Source organism: Sapajus apella, unplaced genomic scaffold (assembly GCF_009761245.1).
Source record: "Sapajus apella isolate SASKATOON/1434 unplaced genomic scaffold, GSC_monkey_1.0 scaffold6, whole genome shotgun sequence".
NCBI lineage: Eukaryota > Metazoa > Chordata > Mammalia > Primates > Cebidae > Sapajus > Sapajus apella.
Window position 1 is genome coordinate 37,541,789 of NW_022436946.1, and position 22,001 is coordinate 37,563,789.

The 22,001-nt window shown below is 38.3% G+C and overlaps 1 protein-coding gene and 1 long non-coding RNA gene across 5 annotated transcripts in view; one reads left to right on the forward strand and one right to left on the reverse strand.

Moving 5' to 3' along the window:
• Nucleotides 1-22,001, forward strand: part of LAMA4 (laminin subunit alpha 4) — a 154,666-nt gene that overhangs the window by 97,347 nt on the left and 35,318 nt on the right. For all 4 annotated transcript variants that reach the window (XM_032274986.1, XM_032274988.1, XM_032274985.1 and 1 more), the window contains exons 14-19: nt 2,838-2,986; nt 9,862-10,003; nt 10,645-10,741; nt 15,222-15,338; nt 17,890-18,069; nt 21,599-21,738. In XM_032274986.1, coding sequence (XP_032130877.1) covers nt 2,838-2,986; nt 9,862-10,003; nt 10,645-10,741; nt 15,222-15,338; nt 17,890-18,069; nt 21,599-21,738 — 825 coding nt within the window. The remainder of the gene's footprint in view (nt 1-2,837; nt 2,987-9,861; nt 10,004-10,644; nt 10,742-15,221; nt 15,339-17,889; nt 18,070-21,598; nt 21,739-22,001) is intronic.
• On the reverse strand, nt 9,364-21,882 carry LOC116549429. Its single transcript, XR_004267868.1, has 3 exons — nt 21,796-21,882; nt 17,275-17,277; nt 9,364-9,375 (listed from the first exon to the last, which is right to left on the reverse strand). It is a non-coding gene; the product is annotated as an uncharacterized LOC116549429 (long non-coding RNA).

Genomic DNA, 22,001 nt, shown 5'->3' on the forward strand with positions numbered 1-22,001 from the left:
TCATCCCAGCCCACCTGTCATAGTTATTCAAAATGTCTTTTACTACCTGAAATTAGCTTATTGGCTTATTTCGTCACTTGTTTATTATCTGTATATCCCCCACTCAACTGTAAATTCCTTGAAAAAGGAGGCTGTGTTCAAAGGTATTCTACCTCCTAAAATAGCGCCTAGTCCATAATGGGTACACAGGCAATGTTTGTCGATTGGATGAATGAGTAAAAGTGGTATGTCCATCGTCTATTTTCCACTTATACAATTAAAAAGCATTTTTTCCAAGTATTGTTCCCCAGATGACCAATAAAAATGGCTAGGGATTTAATACTGCCTCCACAAAAATAAACCCTTTGTACTAGGAACCCTTTGTGCTATGCTCTGGGATTACAAAAATAAGTTAAACTCGGTTCCTGCCTCCCAGGATTGTATGATGTGGTGAGTTAAACAATCACTTAATATTATTACAATCATGTGACACATGAATGAATATTTAAAACACGTGGCAACACTTAACGAGTCCTGAGGAGGTTAGGGATGGCTACATAAAGGAAGTGATATTGGAGCTGAATTTTAAAGGAGGAGTAGAGCTTTTCCAGGTAGATTAGAGAGGAAAAAAAAAAAAAGAAAATTATTCCAGCAGGGGAAAATATGTGCAAAGGTATAGGGACCAGAAAAAATTATGGAGCATTAAAACAACAAGCAGTTGGTCAAGGTTACACCAAGAGATATAGTGGGTTAGGGGTCATGAGAATTGATGAAATTGGTGAGAGAAGAGTGGTCAGTTGATGAAGCCATGCTTAGAAATTGGACTCATTCCTGCAAAGCAACTGGCTGATTCTGAGAAGGGAAATAACATGGTCAGACTTGCTTAGTAGAAAGATTACATTTCCTGCAAGATAGTAGAGGATGGATTGGAATACTAGAAGACTGCTCTCAGAGAAGGAAGTTAGATCACTCAGGGGAGAGGAAAGGGCTGGGAATCAAACACCAACTTTCATGGTCTCTTTCCTGGTCAAGGAACAAGGAGAACCAGCAGACAGCACAGTCCCAGAAGCTAGGAAAAGAAAGAGTTTTAAGCAAAGGCAATGACCAACACTATAGCAAACCACAGATAGATCCAGTAAATAAAGGTGGGAAAATGTCAAGTGGATCTGGCGATTTGGGGCCAGGTGTTGGTAATCTTGGCAAGAACAATTTCTGTAAAGTGTACTGTGTCAAAGCAAGAGAAAAAGCTAGAAGGGAGCCTAGAGTGAAAGAAACAAACAAAAGATTTTTTGTTTTTTGTTGGGAGATACTTGAGCATGTTTACATCTGAGAAGAGTCAGTAGCTAGGAAGCAGGAATGAATAACAGGGTTACCAAGACAATGGGGCAGCATGCTTTATACAGAAAATGAACACTTTTCCTCTTAAAATTGGAGAGAAATTTATGTGTAGGTGTAGCTATAAATCATGTATAGAGTTTTCGCGGAAGGGTTGGGGGCTGGTAGCAAAAAGTGGGGGAAATTCCTGTTCATTGGTGTTGGGGTCTCTGAGGGGGTTACCGATAACCAGTGCCCCTTTCCAGAACCCAAGTTCTAAACAGGTTGAAACATAAATAAAATAGTGAATACACAGACCAAGGAGGTTGCCTTATTTCCAAAGCAGCTAAGCATCAGGCATGGCTTTAGGTCTCTTAGCCAAGTGGGGCAGTTGACATTCAGTCCCAGAATTAGGCAGCTGTGCCCAACCAGACAGGCAACACCTGTCTGGCTTAGATGGGAGTTCTTCCCAAAATAGCTTTTATATGGAGGAACACAGGAAAAGTCAGGCTTTCTGCTGACAGCTTGCTCCCAGGACAAAGAAAGGTGGAGTTGGGCAGAGCCTGTAGAGTTAATCGTCCCAAATTTACCCATCAAATCCATCCCTCCCCTCTCACAGGAGTAGAGTGAGGAAAGGGGTAGAGAAGTCTAGAGTTTCACTCACTGGGCTCCCTTCATATAGAGGAGACATCAGAAGTGTGGAAGAAGTGTCCCCCACTAACAGTGGATGACCTCCAAATAAAACAAAAAAGAAAGTGATCTGTTTAGAATCAGATGCGGGTGGGTGAAGGAAATGTTGACTTAGAAGTAATGACAATGTTTAGAATCACTATTTGGGTGACTAGGAGAACAAATCCCTGCAGCACTGAGGGGCCATCCAAGGCTGAAAGTCATGGGTTTGCAGGAACATCCATCTCCACAGTTGCATGATCTTTATGCAAAATCGTAGGTCTGTGGTTGGATTAAAAACCAAGAAAGCCTGTGTCACAGGTGAGTTTCAGGAAGTAGTCAGCCACATGAAACGGAGCTGAAAGGTCAGATAAGAGGAGAACTGAATGATGTCATTGGATTTAGTAACTTAGATGTCATCAAGCGAACTTCTCTTTTGGTGGAGTAATGGAGTAGAAATCAGATAGGAATAGGTCAAAATGGGGAATATAAAATGAGAAAATAGAGACAACATATATAAACAACTTCTCGTTTTTGAAATAATTTGCTATGAAGAGAGCAAAAAGTACTGTGGTAACATTAGGGAAATGTGTAGATAATTGAAGGTTTTAGCTTAGTTTAGGTTTCAGGTCTGAAATGGTAGAGCATTTCTGGGTTGTGAATGCAGAAATGGGAAGCAGTCGATAGAGAAGAAAGCACTGACAATGCAGGATAAATAAATATCTACCTAGAGCATTTTAGACTTATGCGGCTCTGCACTAACATTTACTGACCTTCAAAATAGGAAAGAATAGAGATTATCTTTTGGTACCTAGGAAAAATGTTTTAAGTTCTTCTAAATTCAATTTATTTATTAAAAAAATGTTTTTCTTTAGAATGCATCAGGGATTTATGCAGAAATAGATGGAGCCAAAAATGAGCTACAAGTAAAACTATCTAATCTAAGTAACCTCAGCCATGATTTAGTCCAAGAAGCTATTGACCATGCACAGGACCTTCAACAGGAAGCTAATGAATTGAGCAGGTAATATCCTGGTTTTGAAAATGGAAAAATCTACATGGGCTGAAGAAAATGTTACTATTCAGTTCCATATGCCAGAGCTACTGGGATACAATTTTAGCAGGCTGGTTAAGGATGCATATGCTTATTTGTTGATATGTCGGTTGGTTGTTTGGTCCATCTGAAAGTCCATCATTGTTCATTGCCATTGTTTGGGGGAGATGGTCTTTTTGATTTTAAAAAATCTGTTATATTAAAGTCCTGTATTCTGGGAAGAGGAGGGTGTTCATTCCACAATTATTAGTAGGATGAATGAAGACTTTTTGGTTGGGGGCATAAATGCTGTATAAAACATTATCAAATAAATCAGATCCTTTAGAAGGTCTACTTCTAACATCACCTATTTATTTCATAGACAGCATTATCTTTCCACACCCAAGTGTCTTAAGTAAAGCTGGCTGGGAATTGACAATATAACTGACTTCTGATAAATACTCCACAGTGCCCAGCAGGAACTATTTTATTTCAACACCTGTTAAGAGAAAATCAATTGGCAATTTTCCTCCCAGCACCTAGAAGAGAGTCACACAACCCTTGGACACTCAATTAATGTTAATTGAAAAGTACTGAAAGATCGGAATTGAATTCATGACCCTGAAATAATAGGTAAATAATGAGATCATTATAGAGAAAGATTAGAAAAAAAAGGACCAGTAAAGGTCATGAATAAAATAAGAACCAGTATTAACTTCTGTTCAAAATATAAATCACTTTCTTATTCTTGATTGCCAAAATTTTCAAACACTCTTCCAAATCTCCTATGAAGAGGAAAAAAAAAAGAGATTATATAAAATCTTGGTGTATGAGTGGGTAAGACAGTGCTATATCCCGCTGGGTATCATGGTCCTAGAAAATTAGCTTTTGATGAAGGCAATAAAATGGAGCTTAGAAAAAATACTGTTTTGATAATATGCTATATTGGCAGAATATTGTTTTTGAGATCCATCTTATGGCTCTCTTCATTATTCTCTGTCATTTTGGTAACTACATCCCATTCATTGGGATTCCAAAATATAACAGCTGCATAATGCCACTCTGCAACAAACAGTGTTCCAGCATGATCCTAAGACAGTTACTACATGCTTTACATGAAACATGATCCAAAATATCAATCACCCTCAAGTCCTTTTGTATTTAGAATATTTCTTACTATATGTTCATGAAAGCATTTCAATTTAGAGACATTTTCATTCAAAATGTGAATATCCTTCCACATCTGTCAGGTGTACACAATGATTTATATGCTGTTCTCAAAGATAAACATAATTCATTAAGAAGCTTCCATTTCAAGAACACATTTTTAAATTTGAATATTGAGGTAGTACTTGTTCTGTGCCTAGTAATAAAAGCAAAGTCATAAAGGCTTTGTTTCATGCTTTTATATCTTACCACTCTCATGAGCAAAATTTAAAATATTAATAATATTAATACATATCTGTAACACCTTGTTTCTTTTTTCCCTTTCCTTTAAAACGTTTTCTTATCTGTCTTCCCCAGATTTTGCTCTCTGAGCCATTTTCTAAGAAGAGGTTGTGGGGAGGAAAGGTAGTGAGTATTTAGATTAGAATCCCCTTTGCTGAACAGAGCCACATGACTTCTACAGACCCTAGGCACTTTTTTTTTTCAGCAGAGTCTCATTCTATCACCCAGGCTAGAGTGTAGTGAGTGCAGTGGCACGATCTCGGCTCACTGCAACCTCCGCCTTCGGGGTTCAAGCAATTCTCCTGCCTCAGCCTCCTGAGTAGCTGGGATTATAGGTGTGCGCCACCAAGCCTGGCTAATTTTTGTATTTTTAGGAGCGACATGCCAGTCCAATCCCAATTCAGGAAGTGGTGTAAGTGTAATAATAAACGGTGATGATTACCGGATGCCAGGCGTGGTATACCAAGCATTTACATATTTTATTCCTGTTATATCTTACATTATTAGCCCCTGTGTGTGAGCGCCCAGTGTGTGATGGGTGCTCAGTAAATGTTGGATTAACCTTACACAGGCCAGAGAGGAGCAAAGGCCGAGACTATGGTGTGGAAGGGCAGGGGTGATGGTGGATTGGGCTGGGGCTGTGTGCTGAGGAAGGGCTGGGTGCTGAGACCAGCTTGGTCGTAGAGACCCCAACCCAGTGGTGCTGAAGGAATTAAGCAGATACACAGATAGAGTGCAAAATTGGGAAACAGAGTGAAGCGTCAGGGGACTGACAGCATTTCCCAGCTGAAAGCCCAGAGCAGACTCTGACCCACGTATTTATTCTTTGTGAACAAGTGATTATTTTTAATAAGCAGGTGCTCAGTGTTTCTTCATAGAATAAAGATAGGCTAAACAGGCAGATAGTGCCTGTTCACTACTAAAATAGAAATAAGCTAGAAAGCACTCTTTGCAAGTCAGCAATAGGGACAAAGTCATACATCCAGTGTTTGGGGAACTGGTTTAACTAGTGCATGACCAGTACATATTTCTTACTTGTTCTAGCAGTTTTCTGCCTGGGGATAGTTCAGTGTTTCTTGCCATTGCCTCTCAGCAAACAACATGTACTCCACCACACACACATCAAGACCTTCTCCCAACAGCTTTTCCCATTTTTTTTTTATTTTTTTTTTTTTTTTTTTTTTTTTTTTTTTTTGCGCAAAGCTAGGTAAGCAAGCACAGCTTTATCTTGGTGAACTATTTCTCGGAGGATTTAGAATCTGCACCTGCAGACTACACAAAGAGAAATAAGACAAATTAATAACACAATCATAACAGCAATCAGAGATCCTCCAAGTGTTTTTACCCAGGTCACTGGATTTAGGACTGCTAATCCATCAGCAGCTCCCTCAAGCAATTCCATTCCCAGAATTAAAGTTAAATGTGCTTGAGAAGCCTGAAAATCTTGCTCTTTTAATTTAGCTATATCCAAAGATAAGTTTCCAGCATGCCTTTCCATGTGACGCTTTATTTTTTCCCAATTGTGCTCAGCTTCCTTGTAAGGATAAGGAGTAATACAATAATCAGAAGTATTCCAATCACACTATAATTGAATTCTATATTCTAAACTAACTACTCTGTCCCCTAACCAGGCTGCTTCCCTAAGATCATTAATCTAATTAGCTATATTCTGATGTATCTTTGTTTGAGAATGCCACAGCAGGGTGGAGTTCTTTTGCTTATTGTTGACAAACTCAGCAGTTTGTACGAAGGCTTGCAAGGCTGCTCCGGCCACAGTTGTGGTGGCTGTGACTGCAATCAGACCCACAATAATTAAAATTAAAGTTGCAATAAATCTTCGGCTACATTTTAAAACCTTTTGTATAATTTCAGTAAGAATATGCACTGAGGGAGATGCTTCCCAGGGACAAGACAGGTTTACAGGTAGGTTTACAGGTAGCCATATTCCTCTCAAGCTCTAATAGCATAGAGTTGTGGGAGTTAAACGTAGAAGCATTAACACACAAGAAAATAATTTACAATATTGTCATGTCACTTTGGAGTTAATAAAATAAATCTGTAACTTTCCCACCACCAAAAGATGAGGGGGTTTAACACAACTCTGTATCCAAAGAGTTTTATTTTTTACAATTTTGAATGAATAATAATTACTGGAACAGGATCTAGTATAGTTTCCTTTCAAGACCTCTGTTGTTTTTAGGGCCATAAGTATTTTCCAAAGTTCTTTTTGTTCAGTTCCCATTGTCAGCCAAACCATTCTTGGCCTAGGTTTTGTTATGCCCCCAATTCTTCAAACAATAGTAGTGTTTGGTTTTGACTCGGAACTGTTATTATTTTTTGTGTACCACGTAATTGACTCTGTGTCATGACAAAAGGGCTGATTGATGCAATTAATGCTAGATATCCCCTTAGGGGACCAGTCAATAATAATTCCATCATTGCACAGCACCTCAGCCTCTGCCGTGACACAATCTTCCCTGGTTAATATTTTTAACTTAAAGGACCATTCTTTATTTTGTCTACATTCAGGTTTGGGTGGGCGAAACACGTTGTTTTATTTCCCAAATTATGGTAAGAAATACCCAGGCCAGAAATCATATGCAACTGAGCACAAGTGTGATTTTTTCCAGGTACTATGGCTAGCCATGCCTGAATTTTTTATTGTAAACATCCTTTAGCTGCTGCTAGGCATATACGTAGATGTTCAAAACCGAGAGGGATATTCGTCAAAATACATTCTTCTTGAGGATGAGACGAGCCTTGATTAACTATCGGCTCCGGCACCCACAAGCTATCATTAGTGTATACATCTACGGGGCGATCTAACCATGTCATAGGTTGCAACAGAGGAGGGAAAGGAATATATGCCCAATATGTGAAATTTCGTTTCACTTCTGTAATTAAGTAAAGCAGAGGGAGTGGAGAAGGAACAAAGAAATCTTTAACTGGTTGTGGTTAATTAGTAGTAACACCACCGCACTCGGACCAGCTGACGTTCTGCCTTCACACTGTCAAATGCTAGCAACTGCGGTACTGTGTCCTGAGCTTCGGTGTCTGCAATTGACTTTCTGATGGCTTCTTGTAATCTAGCTATAAAGTCTGCTTACGGCTCCTTTGGTCCTTGTCTCACTGCACTAAAGGATGGAAATTTTTCACCTCCCATTGTAATCTTTTCCCAAGCTCTTAAACACGATTTCCTAATCTGCTCTATGGCTAAATCAGCCATAGTGGCCTGTGCTTGTAAAAGACCCTATGCATCAATTCCTGTGAGCTGTTCCATGGTAATATTAATTGGAGGCTGAGCATTGGCATTCATACTAGCTTGAATATCAGCCTTATCAGCCCACCGGGTCTTAAATTGTAAGAATTGAGAAGGAGGCAGGCAAGCTCAAGTTAACGTGCCCCAGTCAGCAGGAATTAATCTATGAGAGGTGGCCACATTTTTTTTTCTTTTTTTCTTTTTATTGTACTTTAGGTTCTGGGGTGCATGTGCAGATCATGCAGGATTGTTGCATAGGTACATACATGGCAAGGTGGTTTGCTGCCTTCATCCCCCCATCACCTGTATCTGGTATTCCTCCCCCTGTTATTTTTCAACAGTCCCATAACAAACGGAGATCCCAGGTCATATTGACTAATGGATTGTTTAAATTCTTTTAAAAGTTTAAATGGAAAAGGCTCAAATGTTACCTGCAACTGTCCTTGTTGATTTTGAGGGTGTATTATAACAGAAAACTGCCAAGCCTCTAAATCTTTGTCTTTACCAGCTGCTGAATTCCAGCCTGAAGAGACCCATTACTGCTCTTCTAGTTTCACTTTCAAAACAGCCTCTGATTCCTCTGGGAAATGTCAGGTGGATCTGGCCACTCTTTGATGAAATATTGAGGAGGCGCTGATGGACAAACTCCTTCTTTTTCCTCATTTAGTCTTTCTTTTTTCTTAACTGGGTTATCTTTAATTTCTTCATCCCAATTATACTCTCCTTCTTCCCCTGAATCTTCCTCCTTATCATCAGTTTGAAATGGCTCTACTGCTGAATGCACCATTGCCCAAACTGACTATACTGGGATTGGAATATCCTCAGTTCCTTCTTTATATGCCTTTTTAAAAGTAGTATCCACTTTTTCCCATTCTTCTATGTCTAGAGTTCCCTGCTCAGGAAACCAGGGATAATATTTTTCAACTGCATTAAAAAGCTGTGTTATGCAGCTAATACTAACTTTAACTCCTCCTCTAAGCAAATAATGAAGCAAGCTAAGATAGACTTTGCGTTTGCTTGAAACTTGTCCCATTGTGACCCTGACCTTCTGAGCTCTCCCAACTTACGCTGGGAGATTTTTTTCAAGAGTTCTCGGGTGTCCTTCAGCTTAGATTAGCTGCCTCTTTCTCTGTCGCTCAGGTGACCTTTTGTCCTGGGTTCGAGCCCCACATTTGGGCACCACTTGCCAAGACCAGCTCAGTCGTAGAGACCCCAACCCAGGTGGCACTGAAGGAATTAAGAAACAGAAACACGATAGAGTGCAAAATTGGGAAACAGAGTGGAGCCTCAGGGGACTGACAGCATTTCCCAGCTGAAAGCCCAGAGCAGACTCTGACCCACGCATTTATTCTCTGTGAACAAGTGATTATTTTTAATAAGCAGGTGCTCAGTATTTCTTCATAAAATAAAGATAAGCTAAACAGGCAGATAGTGCCTGTTCACTACTAAAATAGAAATAAGCTAGAAAGCACTCTTTGCAAGTCAGCAATGGGGACAAGGTCATACATCCTGTGTTTGGGGAACTGGTTTAACTAGTGCATGACTGGTACATATTGCTTACTTGTTCTATCAGTTTTCTGCCTGGGGATAGTTCAGTGTTTCTTGCCATTGCCTCTCAGCAAACAACATGTACTCCACCACACACACATCAAGACCTTCCCAACAGCTGGGGCTGTCTCATTCCTGAGCCCCAGGATGCAGCCAGGCCTCAGGAGTGAGACAAACCTTGACAAAATGTGCCCTAGACAAGCTCTGCATATTCTCCCAGAGCCTTGGCTTCCTCTACGGAAAGGAAATAACAATGCTGATTTGGATAAGCACTAGGTAGTGATGATCGTGGGTTCATTCCTCTGCCTGACATCCATCACATAAACAATTTCCTGCTGGAATAGGAGCAGAGGCTGTTTTTAAATCATCATTCCCTTTTCCTGCTGCACTGCCAGACAGGCAGCTGTCACAGAACCAAAATGGAGTTCAGCAAATACAGAAGAATGCAGAGCAGGTGTGACCCTCAAGAAAACCTTGCCACTCCAGGTAACTTTGAATAACAGGAAGGAAGCATCTGTGATCCTAGAAGTATTTAAAAAACAAGCATTAAAAATGGTCCCATTCCTCAAAAAGGTAAGAAGGAGAAATAACAATGTTTTTTTATTAACAGGAAGTTGCACAGTTCAGATATGAATGGGTTGGTACAGAAGGCTTTGGATGCATCAAATGTCTATGAAAATATTGTCAATTATGTTAGTGAAGCCAACGAAACAGCAGAATTTGCTTTGAACACCACCGACCGAATTTATGATGTGAGTATTCCCTTAAAGTTCATTTACACTTTGCCTTTTCCACTTTATGACTTCTCTGCTTTCCCATGTCATCTCTTGAACTTCCAGTGTGAAATACCAATGGCAGAAAGAGTGGAAAGGGCAGGGGAACTAAGGAAAGACCATTTCATGAAGGCCATCAAGGTTTCAGTCTGCAGGTTCTTCAAGATGTGCTGTACTCCCGTCACCAAATGCCATTTTCTTTGACAGCTTGGTTTTTTCAGTCGAAGTCCCTGAAAAAAAAAAAAAAAATATATATATATATATATATATATATATTTAAAATTAGTTTCTGCTGATAGAGAAGTTGTGTTATGCATGCATTTAGATTTTTTCAACTCAAAATTATTTATTGCATGGCTTCTATGTGACAAGCCTTGGCCAGGGCTTTGGTCTAGGTTCACTTAATCTTTCCAAAAAAAAAAAATTACCTTGAAAATGCCAAAGACATTGCTTTCTCATGGTAACATTTATATCTGACCTTAATTCTGAGCTGTGAAAATGAAGCTGAATGAATTTTGCTTGGTGTTTAGCAGATAAACTGTGTCATTTAAATCCTACAACCATGAATAGCTTATTTCTTCTGCTGTCATTTTTACTCTCTCCTCCCAATTCCTTTGTAGGCGGTGAGTGGGATTGATACTCAAATCATTTACCATAAAGATGAAAGCGAGAACCTCCTCAATCAAGCCAGAGAACTGCAAGCAAAGGCAGAGTCTAGTAAATATCTTCACTTTCCTATCTCCCTTCTAACGTACACCTGCTTCCGTCCTTTCATACATGTAGACAGAGATTTCCAAAATCTAAGATTAAAGAATAAATAATAACTAAATAACATATCAACAGTTCCTGCTCAGAGTTAAGTTATAAAAGAGTAAAGATTTGAAACTTAAAATTGTGATTTTAAACAACTGCCAAGTAGTAAACTACATGGAAACATACGGCTATCTTACCTATTGCTGATATTCCTGCTAATCAAATAGGCTGATTAGTAGACACTTACCATAAATACCAATTTTTAAGGGGAAATGTCATAAAATACGCTTAACACTAAAACTATATAGTACAGAATTTCCTCTTTCTTGAACAATTCAGAAGGCCTTTTAAAATGTTTCCCATGAAGGAATGGATCGCCACTATTAAGTCAATTAGGATGACAGGGTACCACGAAACCATCTGGTTATTTGCATTTTTTTTTTTTTGTGGTTTGCAGTCTACACAGTTTACTGTATTTATGACAGACCTAATGACCATATGGAAGGAAGTTTTTCCAAAGGCCAATGTTTGCACCTGATAAAGCGTGCACATCCGAGAGTGAGGGAGGGAAGAAAAAATAAAAGCAAAATCACATTAGATAATTTTGAATCTTGTGAGTTACTCTTAAAAACAATTGAATGGACTAAAAACATTATTCATCTCTGAGATAATGAACTAATTCCTAAGGATTTTTGAACATTGACTAATGAGGTTGGAAATTCTTCATCTAGCGAACTTCTAACTACCACCTAAAAACAAAAGCCAAGTTTTAAAACAAAAACCTCACCCAATTTTGTCAAAGTAATTAATCTCATTTAATCATGTATATTCTTTTCTTTTGCAAAGAGCCATTATATAGAGAAGATAAATGCACTTTGCTTTCATACGCAGATACTTAACTATTTATTTCCCGTAAAACAACTGTTATTTTATTTTTGTGGGTGAACAAAGGCAATAAAAAGTGCCATTGTTTCTCTATTCTAATTATTACATGTCTAATTAATTTATTATGTAAGTCTATCATGAACATACTCTCTGGAAAATATTTAGAATATCGGTGGTGAAGAATTAGAATATTAACAGTAAAATATTTCTAAATAAATGTTGCTATATCTATGTATTGCTTTTGTTTCTTGTGTTGTAAAGACCAGAATGTGTCAGTCATCATGACACAGTGACTTAAATATTTTATTTTATTTTTTGATAACTTGTAATATAGTCTCTCATTATTGAGTTATTGTCATTATTGAGTTATGGAACCTCATAAAAAACACTTTACTATTTTGGGAATGACATCCCTTCAAAGTTCCATATTTTATGTCTGATAAATCTCTCTGCATAAGCCTGTTTGACTATTTTGCAGACCTTTTCTCCTATATCATGATCTCATTTGGCCAAATCCCTTCATGTACTTATTTGCAAAAGGAACAACAATAAGGAGTTAGTGCTGTGTGGCTTAGAACTTCATAGGACTTTCAGGGCTGGGCGCGGTGGCTCATGCCTGTAATCCCAGCACTTTGGGAGGCCAAGGGGGCCAGATCACAAGGTCAGGAAATCAAGACCACCCTGGCCAACATGGTGAAATCCCGTCTCTACTAAAAATACAAAAATTAACCAGGCGGGGAGGTGAGCACCAGTAGTCCCAGCTACCCGGAGGCTGAGGCAGGAGAATTGCTTGAACCTGGGAGAGGCTGCAGTGAGCCAAGATCGTGCCACTTAGCTCCAGCCTGGGTGACAAAGTGAGACTCTGTATCAAAAAAAAAAAAAAAAAAATTTATAGGATTGTCTTCCCTTGAAAATACACACATTTGTGATGTACATTCAAGTTTTCAAATTAAACCAAGGTCATCTGCTAAATGACGTTATCATTTCAGATTAGCTTTTCTTCATTTCCAAATTCCTTTCAATGATCAGTAATCTTTATTTCCCAATTTTCCTTTTCATTATATATATCACATAGTTGATAATCAATATAATCTCAGGAAGCTGCTATTTAAATGAATCTTCTACTTAACTCTTTGAAAAATGAAGAGTATTTACGTAAGACAGTAAATTCCAAATAGAACACACTTCTTTTGAAATATTTCTTCTTATAAACATAAAGCCCAAAATAGACTTTCTTTCTCTTTTTTGTATCAAGAGCTCCAAATATAGAGTTAAATATATTCTTTCTCAGTATGTCGGCCAGTACTTTTTTGTTTTTGCAGTCATGAGACCCAAAAATAAGAGCTACAACATTGTTCGTATTCTAATGTTTGGAAACTGAAACTTGAAAGAGGAAGGAGTCAGGGTGCGATACAAATTCTCCACACTATCCAGAGAAAATGCAAAAGAAGTGCTCGTGTTTGGTTAACTGTACTTCGTGACAACACCACCCATTATACACATATTTGGGGGGAAAAGATAATAATAAACCAAACACATTAAGACTACATATTAGAAAAGAAAAAGAGTGCCATCAGAGAGTGTAGCTTTACAATCCCATTGGAAAGAAGGAGAAAAGTGTAATTAGAAGTGATAAAACTATTTGGCTGTTTGTTAAGAAACAAAATTTTTGTGCTTTGGAATTAAACGAAGCACAAACAGAAGCAAAGAATTACTGGCAAAGTTGATCCTTTAGTTCAGATGATGAGATAATTACATCCTGACCTGATGGAATTTGCTCAAGGATAACCCCAGTTTAGCGACTGTGCCACAAGCACTCTTTAATAACAATTTTGTAAGCAAAAGACTCCCAGAACTGAGGCAAATAGGAAATCTAATAGAACTGTTTGTACATACGTATGTATAATAAATTTAACCATCCATTGATCCCTACCCACAAAGAAATCTCAAGACTCAGATGGCTTCCCCAGTGAATTCTTAAACATTTAAAAAAGAAATAACACCACTCTCACACAAACTCTTCTAGAAAACAGAAAACTAGAAAGCACTCTCCAACTTGATTTATGAAGCCAACAAATCTTGGTTACCTGAATCACACAAGGATATTATTAAAAAGGAAAATTATAAGCCAAATTCTCTTACAAAAGGGATGCAAAAATTCTAATTAAGATATTAGCAAATCAAATCTAGCACATATATAAAGCACAATATATGATGTCCAACTTGAGTTTATTTTAGGATTTCAAGAATAGTTTAACATTTAAAATATCAATTGTAATTTGTCACATTTATAGAATACAGTGAAATTCGTATGATCATCTAACTACATGTAGAAAAACTATTTAACAAACTTGATACCCATTTTAAAAAAGACTCAGCAAACTTAGAAACTTTCATAATCTGAAAAATAAAATAATATTCAGCAAATATATTAAAATGGAAATGAACGCTTTTCTACTGACATTAGAAACAATACAATGACACCCTACATTACCAATTCAATGTGTAAAAATCAGCTTAATTTTATATGCAACAATGGGAAATTAACTTTTTAAAATAACAGTGTTTTCAATAGCATCAAATAAATAGGAATAAATTTGATAAAAGAGACTAAGTTTGCTACACATAAAGATCCAGATAAATGATCTAAACAAGAATTTATATGTAAATAATAAATAAATATAATATTCATTGAGTAGAAGACTCAAATTTGTAAAGATGACAATTCTCCCATATTCATCTACAGATTCAATTTAGTATTGATTGAAGTACCTGAACTGAATATTCTAGAATTTATATGGAAATGAGAGGGGAAAGCCAATAATAGCCAAGACAGTCGAATAATAAAACCAAAGCTGGAAGACAAACTACATTATCAAGATGTATTATAGCTCTATACAGAAATTATCACAGTTATAAAAGATTATAATACTATATCCACTTTTTTAAATAGTGTTTAAAAACAGACACAGCCAACAGATGGAGATAGAATTCAAAATGGTGATCATCTTCGGGTCAGCACACGGGCTCTAGGGAGCTTTGAAGGTGGTAATGTTTCTATTTTCTTGACCTGGATGCTGGTTATATTTGGTGTTCATTTTGTGAAAATTTGTCAAGCTGTGCACTTATAAAGGATGGCTTTTTCTAGATGTATGTTATATAGCAATTAAAATTTTATTGAAACAAATAAGAAAGCAAGAATTATTCTTATCACCAGTCATTATCATATATATGTAGAGAGAGAGAGAGATTTTTTTTTTTCAGCTCGTTAACAATTGTGCTGCTTGGTGTTATTAGTCACAGCAGGGCTATATGTTTCCATCAAAGAAATTAACCATTATGGCATCCCAAGTCACTCACAAGCAGTATTACAAGTGTTCTGCAATTCTGTACTTCGAATTTTAAATGCTACTTTCCAGAATTGTTGATCTATGTTTAGAGTGTTCAGAATACTGCAAACACTGCAGATGACTCCATCCTACAAAAGAGAAGTTTCCTTGTTGAAAAGAAAACCTTTCGAGGCATCTTGGCTCCACTTCTTTCTGCTCCTTCTCTACAGGCAGTGATGTGGCGGTGGCTGACACTAGTAAGCGTGTGGGTGGAGCCCTAGCAAGGAAAAGTGCCCTTAAAACCAGACTCAATGATGCCATTAAGCGACTACAAGCAGCAGAGAGAGGTAAGCATTGTAAGAGAGAATTGAAGTCCCATCTGTTGGTTCACTGGAGTGTAAGATAAACCTTCAAGGAAGGATTAGGTGATTGTTTATTGTCAATGTTTTTAGACATAAATGTTCTTTTCTGATGACAAAATAACTTGTGTTCATCACCAAAAAAATTGATATAGAAAATAAAAAGAAGAAAATAAATATAAATGCTGTAATCACACCACCTAGAGGTGACCTTTATATTTGAGAGCCTTTTTTTTCCAGCATTTCCTCTGTGTGTGTGTGTCTGTGTGTGTGCATGCTTGTGTGTGTGTCTTTTAATGAGATCAATGAGATCAAGCTGTTTATAGTGTTTAATAATGGCTTTCTTATGAACATCCTTCCTTATAACAATATGCCTTTATTTGGTTATTGGATTTCTTTGGCCCCAGCTGTAAACAGCTTTCCTCTGTTACATGTTGAGTCATTCTTATTACATAAACAGCAGGTCCAAACGGAGACCAAATAGAGACCAAGGAGACCAACAAGCTCAAGTAGAGAAACAAAAGCACACGTTTTCCTTAATCTGGGACTGCAGTGGTATCTTAAATTGATGTGATTGGAAGCAAATGTGCATTCCTCAGCACAGTGAAAGTTAAAATACTAGTGCAGCATATGGGTGTTTTATTGGAATGAGTGAATCCTAGCTACAGTGCTACAGTGCACCAAAGCTCTGGCCAGCCGAGTGGTCCTTCACAAAGAAATTTCATCATCAGCATTGTCAGAGTTGCTGTTTATTGATGCTTAATATGAGCTTGGCAGTGTCCTAAGTGTTCAACATACCTGTATTAGTCCATTCTCATGCTGCTATGAAGAAATACCCAAGACTGGGTTATTCATAAAAAAAGAGTTTTTATTGACTAACAGTTCTGCATGGCTGGAGAGGCCTCAGGAAACCTACCATCATCATAGAAAGCACCTCTTTACAGTGTGGCAGGACAGAGAATGATTGCTGAGCAAAGGGGAAATGCCAGACACTTATAAAACCATCAGATCTTGTGAGAACTCACTATTGCAAGAATAGCATGAGGAAAACCGCCCCCATGATTCAATTATCTCCCACCGGTCCCTCCCATGACTGGTGGGGATTATGGAGATTACAATTCAAGATGAGATTTGGGTGGGAGCACAGCCAACCATATTAATACCTTATGTCATGGGGATAAGTGCCACTACTGCCTTCAGGCTAATATGAACTCTGAAGTTCATCAATGTTAGAGAACTTGCTGCAACAGGCACAGCCAATAAGAAGCAGATTCAGGATTCAAATCAGCATTTATCAGAATCCAGAGTGTGTGAGGTTAAATGAAAGGTACCCTCACCTTAATAAATTATTGTGTATACATTATTAAATTAATTATGTATGACTTGTATAATAAAAATAATTCTAATTTACTTAGGTAATGGTATAACTTCAAATTTATAATTATTTTATAGTTCTAATTATTTTACAGTTGGGGCCAAAGAAATTCAATAACTAAATTAGGGCATAACTTCAAATTTATAAAATTTGAAGTTATAAGATCACCTAAGTGAATTCTAATTGTTTTTACTATAAAAAAATAATTCTTATAGAAAAATTAGAAAATATAGATAAGAAACAAGAAGAAAATCACCTATAATCCCATCCCCTAAACAAAATTTTTTGTTGTAAACTTACATCATGGTTATTTTAAAGATGTAATTTTTTAACAAAAATTGGAATTCACCAATAAAACTCTTTGAAATTTGCTTTTTTTCTACTAAAAAAATACCTTTCTTTATGGATCAACTTCTATAGCATCATTTTTATGGCATAAGTGTTCCACAAGCCCACTTTTTCATAAAAGAAAGTGATATTTGCAATTAATTTCAGACACAAACCTCTTATGAGTTAAAATCTCATGTGCATTTTCTATGGCTTTCTGACCAGCTTATAGGAAATATTTATTGTAAGGTTTATCGCTGAGTTTAAAATGAGGAAACTGAGGCCAATATAAGAAAATGAAAATCCAGTTTATTCAGCTCCCAGGCAAGGTTCCATGGTCCCAGGGAAAGGGGTCAGGGAAGTCGCGCCAACTTCCTGGGGCGTGGATTTTTATGGCTAGGAGGAACGAGCAACAGCGGGGTGCTCTGATTGACTCCAAGGGAGAGGGATTGAAACGGGGCGGGCCGCTATTGGTTGGCTGGTTGTTGGGCGGGTTTTCCGGTGGGAGAGCTGGCCAGGAGCCTTGCATCAGCTGGAGCCTTCCAGGGGAGCCATGTGGCAGCTAGGTGCCAAGTGCAGAGCCTGGTGCCAGGTGCAGAGGTGGGTGTGTCCAACCTCCCAGGGAGGCAACCGGCCTTACACTTATACTCTTCTTTTTAATTTACCTCTTAATTTGGAACTGTTTTCAGTGAGCCACACGATTATCTAAAGATCTTACTTTTACTTAAGAGCCCAAAATGTGAGATCTGTTTCATTCAAGGGTTAAAGAGGTGTTAATGTTCCCCAACAAATGTCCGACTTCTCTGCAAAGTGAATGACCCTGTGCTTTGTGTGAAGGGGACGCTCAGCAGCGCCTGGGGCAGTCCAGGCTGATCACCGAGGAAGCCAACAGGACCACGATGGAGGTGCAACAGGCCACCGCTCCCATGGCCAACAATCTAACCAACTGGTCGCAGAATCTTCAAAATTTTGACTCTTCTGCTTACAACACTGCAGTGGACTCTGCTAGAGATGCAGGTATTACTTAGAAATTTTACAATTTGAATCTAATGAAGGAATTGGCCATTAAACTCTATACAACTTTTGTCAAAAACAGTTTTCCTCATTTGGGTTTTGGATTTGAAAATTGTAGAAGTTAGCTTAGAAAAAGAAACGGTTTTGCACTGTTCATCTATGTATCTATACCTGTGTGTATACATATGAAAAACATATATATTTCACATAAACACTAGATGCGTTGGTAAAGAGTCATAATTTTTTCTATGTGAAATAATGGTAGCAATTGTAACAATGTAAGACTTATTCTTTAGGGAACAAAGTTAATGAAATGTTGGGTAAATAATCTTAACAAAATACTGTTTAGCTTTTAGGGAAAAAAAGTACTAAATAGCATTGCTTTTACTAAGCAACATTGCTTTTTCTTTATCTGAGTAAAGCAGGTTATTACCAACAAATACTGAATACAGCCAAACGTAACTCCAGCTTTCTATTAAGAATAGTATGCTGGTCAACTTGAATATACAGTTCTATAGAAATGAAAATGAAATATTTTCATGTCTACCTAATTTATTTTGTAGATATTAGAACCACGTAATACTCGTAAAGTTTCCCTTTTTCCATTCTCACATTTTTATCCAATCCTATCATAACCTCTTAAATAACAATGTCTATCAATATCATGACAAATCATGACTAGAACTTTTTGTTCTCCAGTATGGTTTTGCATACAATATTACTTTCACTTGTAACTGAATTAAGAAAAGTCATAAATCCATATATGACCTGTCACTGGAAATTTTATTCCAACTTACAAATACCCATTCCCATAACAGTAAAATAGCTCTTTTGTAATGATCTTTTAAGTATACATTTATTTCTTCCAAGTAACCAGTCATGTAAGTGCTTTTAAAATTTTGTCTTTAAAACATTTGTCTACATAATATTCAACTCTTACATTTATAATGATATTGCCTCAGGAATATGTACTAAATCTGTGTTACATTTTTGTTTCCATTTTTTAACAGCCTTACCAAGTGATTCCAGCAAGCATCCAGAACTAGTGCTAATGGAAATTGTTTACTGTGCTTTTCTCAAATAGCATTAGTGGTTCAAAACAAAGTAAATGAAAGAGGATACCATAATGAAGAAACTTTATAAAGACTCTAATATACAGTGGCCTCCTTTTTCTGAGAGAATTCATTGTAGGGAGCGGGGGGACTCTGTCTTATACACATTTCCATAATCACTATCTAACAATTCATTAAGTATATTATCTCTAGTTTTTAAAGACTAGTATACTATAAAATAGGTGTTGTCAGTGATCCAAACAACACATATTTACCTCTGTATTAATCAATATAATAAACTGATGGTTGCTATTATTTTACTTAATTCTATTCCTTGTGCTAGAGAAACATTGTATGTCCTAAGTACAGAGAAGGGATGTTTCCTTGATCTGCACTGACATAGTATCCTGAATCTGAGTTTAGCTTTTCTCTAGAAAGAGGCTTGCTCTTGCCCAGCTACTAATGCTTAATGACCATGGCCCTGCCCTTAGATAAGAGAATACCTAAAAAGTATTCCATCTCTAGACCAATGCTACTGAAATGTTAGTGTGCATGAGAATCACCTGGAGGGCTTGTTAAACACAGACTGCTGGATCCCACTCCTGGAATTGCTGATTCAGTGGGCTTGGGACAGGGCCAAAGAGCTTGCATTTCTGATAAGTCCCTGGTGATGCTGATGTTGCTTGTCTGGGAACCACACTTTTAAGAATCACTGTTCAGTCAATGAAACTCTAGAAAAAGTTATGCCATTCTCTTTGTTTTGAGTTTCTCTCGTCAAGCTGTATCCTTATGACTTGTGCTTTCTTTTTTTCTTGAGACAGTCTAGCTCTGTCACCCAGGCTGGAAAGCAGTGGCACAATCTCAGCTCACTGCAACCTCTGCCTCTTGGGTTCAAGGGATTATCCCGCCTCAACCTCCCGAGTAGCTGGGATTACAGGCGCGTACCACCATGCCCGACTAATTTTTGTATTTTTAGTAGAGACAGGGTTTTGCCATGTTGGCCAGGCTGGTCTCAACCTCCTGACCTCAGGTGATTCACCCACCTTGGCCTCCCAAAGTGCTGGGATTACAGGCATGAGCCACCATGCCTGGCTGACTTGAGTTCTTTTCTATGTCTAAGTTATGCATTCAAAGAAAAGGACATGAGAAGTAGGTGAGTGGCAAGCCTTGTGGGGCACAGATGCACTAGACTGAGTCAAGGGGAGTGTGCATCTCCCCCTCCAGCCACTTCCTCTTTTGCTGCTTTCCTCAACCCGCAACACCCAGATGTTGTTTTGTTCTCCAGCAAGATGCGCAAGAATAAAAAGAAATAAAAGGTCACTATGATCTGCTTGTAGCATCATCCTGGTCTGCACCCACAGACCATAGCCGCCCACCCCTACCTTGGCACAATTGCCACTTTTCTGAGTGCTACCTGCTTCCTTCTAGTACTGTCTTCTGGGACTGTGGCAGCAGGATGATGTGTGCGTGGACATTCTGGAAAACAACCTTCCCACCTTTTTTGCCAGTATTCCTCTTAACCAGTTCTATCAGTTATATTAGAAATGCAAGAAGAACCTGTGCTATATGGTTAAAGGAACATTTGTGTATATACCGTGGACCCTGCCCTTTAGAAAAAGCCTGCTCCACATACAACTTTTAGATCCATAAGTACTATAAATGTCATAAAAATAGAAACGAATTGTGCTTTGAACTTTGTTAAGTCCACAACTGTGCCAGGCGTCACACATGGGGTCAGGTTTGAGCCCATGCTGAGGTCTGAGAGGAGGAGGTGGGTGGCAGATAGCTGGAAGAACACTTTGGGGGATGTAGACAGGTGAAATGTAGTTTTATTCAGCAGCTCTCTCATCAGCAGCTTTCTCACACTGCTCTGTCTCAGCGGCTTGCTCCTGCTGCTCCCATGCCAGCTCTGCCTTACCTTCAGGGTCAGCAGCTTAACTATCTCCCTCTCCAAGCCAGTTCCTGGCTCCCCCTGCCTGCCTTCAAGGCAACTGCTCTCCCTTACAGGGGTCAGTAGCGTTACTCTCTCTTTGGGCACCAGCACACCCGAGCCATGTTGAGCCCTGGTTCTCCCTCTGTCCGTCTGCAAGACAGGCCACCTTGGCACTCTCTCTTCGGGCACAAGAGCACACGCTGTGTGCATGGCATCAGCAGGGCATTCAGCAGGGCAGTTATATGTTTTCAAACAAGAGTGGCTCTGTGCCAAGTATGAACTTACACAAACAGGTTCTATAACAAATGGAGTATGCACCTATGCCCTACACTCGCTGAGTCACTCTGGCCCAGACGTCCGCCTCGGCCTATTCTTTGACCAAAGCACATCCATGTACCTTACAGGTTTTACTATTAATTTTGCAGGATTAAAAACAATTTCTTATAGTTCTACCATATGTAATACATGTTTGTTGTCTACATCTGATTCATGAAATATACTTAATATTGAGATATTTACTCAAGTGATCAATTTTTATTAACTGCAGTAAGAAATCTGACAGAGGTTGTCCCTCAGCTCCTGGATCAGCTTCGTACGGTTGAGCAGAAGCGGCCTGCAAGCAACGTCTCTGCCAGCATCCAGAGGATTCGAGAGCTCATTGCTCAAACCAGAAGTGTTGCCAGCAAGGTAACTGATGAAAAGACTCATCAGTCACTTAGTGATAATCATAACACAAATTATCACATTCCAGAGCCTGGACCTTTCTACTGTGTTCTCCAACTCAGTAATTCTCAGCCCCATTTGCTAATTAGAAACACGTGAGGAACTTTGAAAATGAAATCTATTCCTGGTCCCAACCTGAAAGCAATATATTAGACTGCGGAGAAAGAGCTCCGTACTTGTATTTTCTTTAAAGCTCCCAGGTTATTCTAACGTATAGTCAGGTTTTA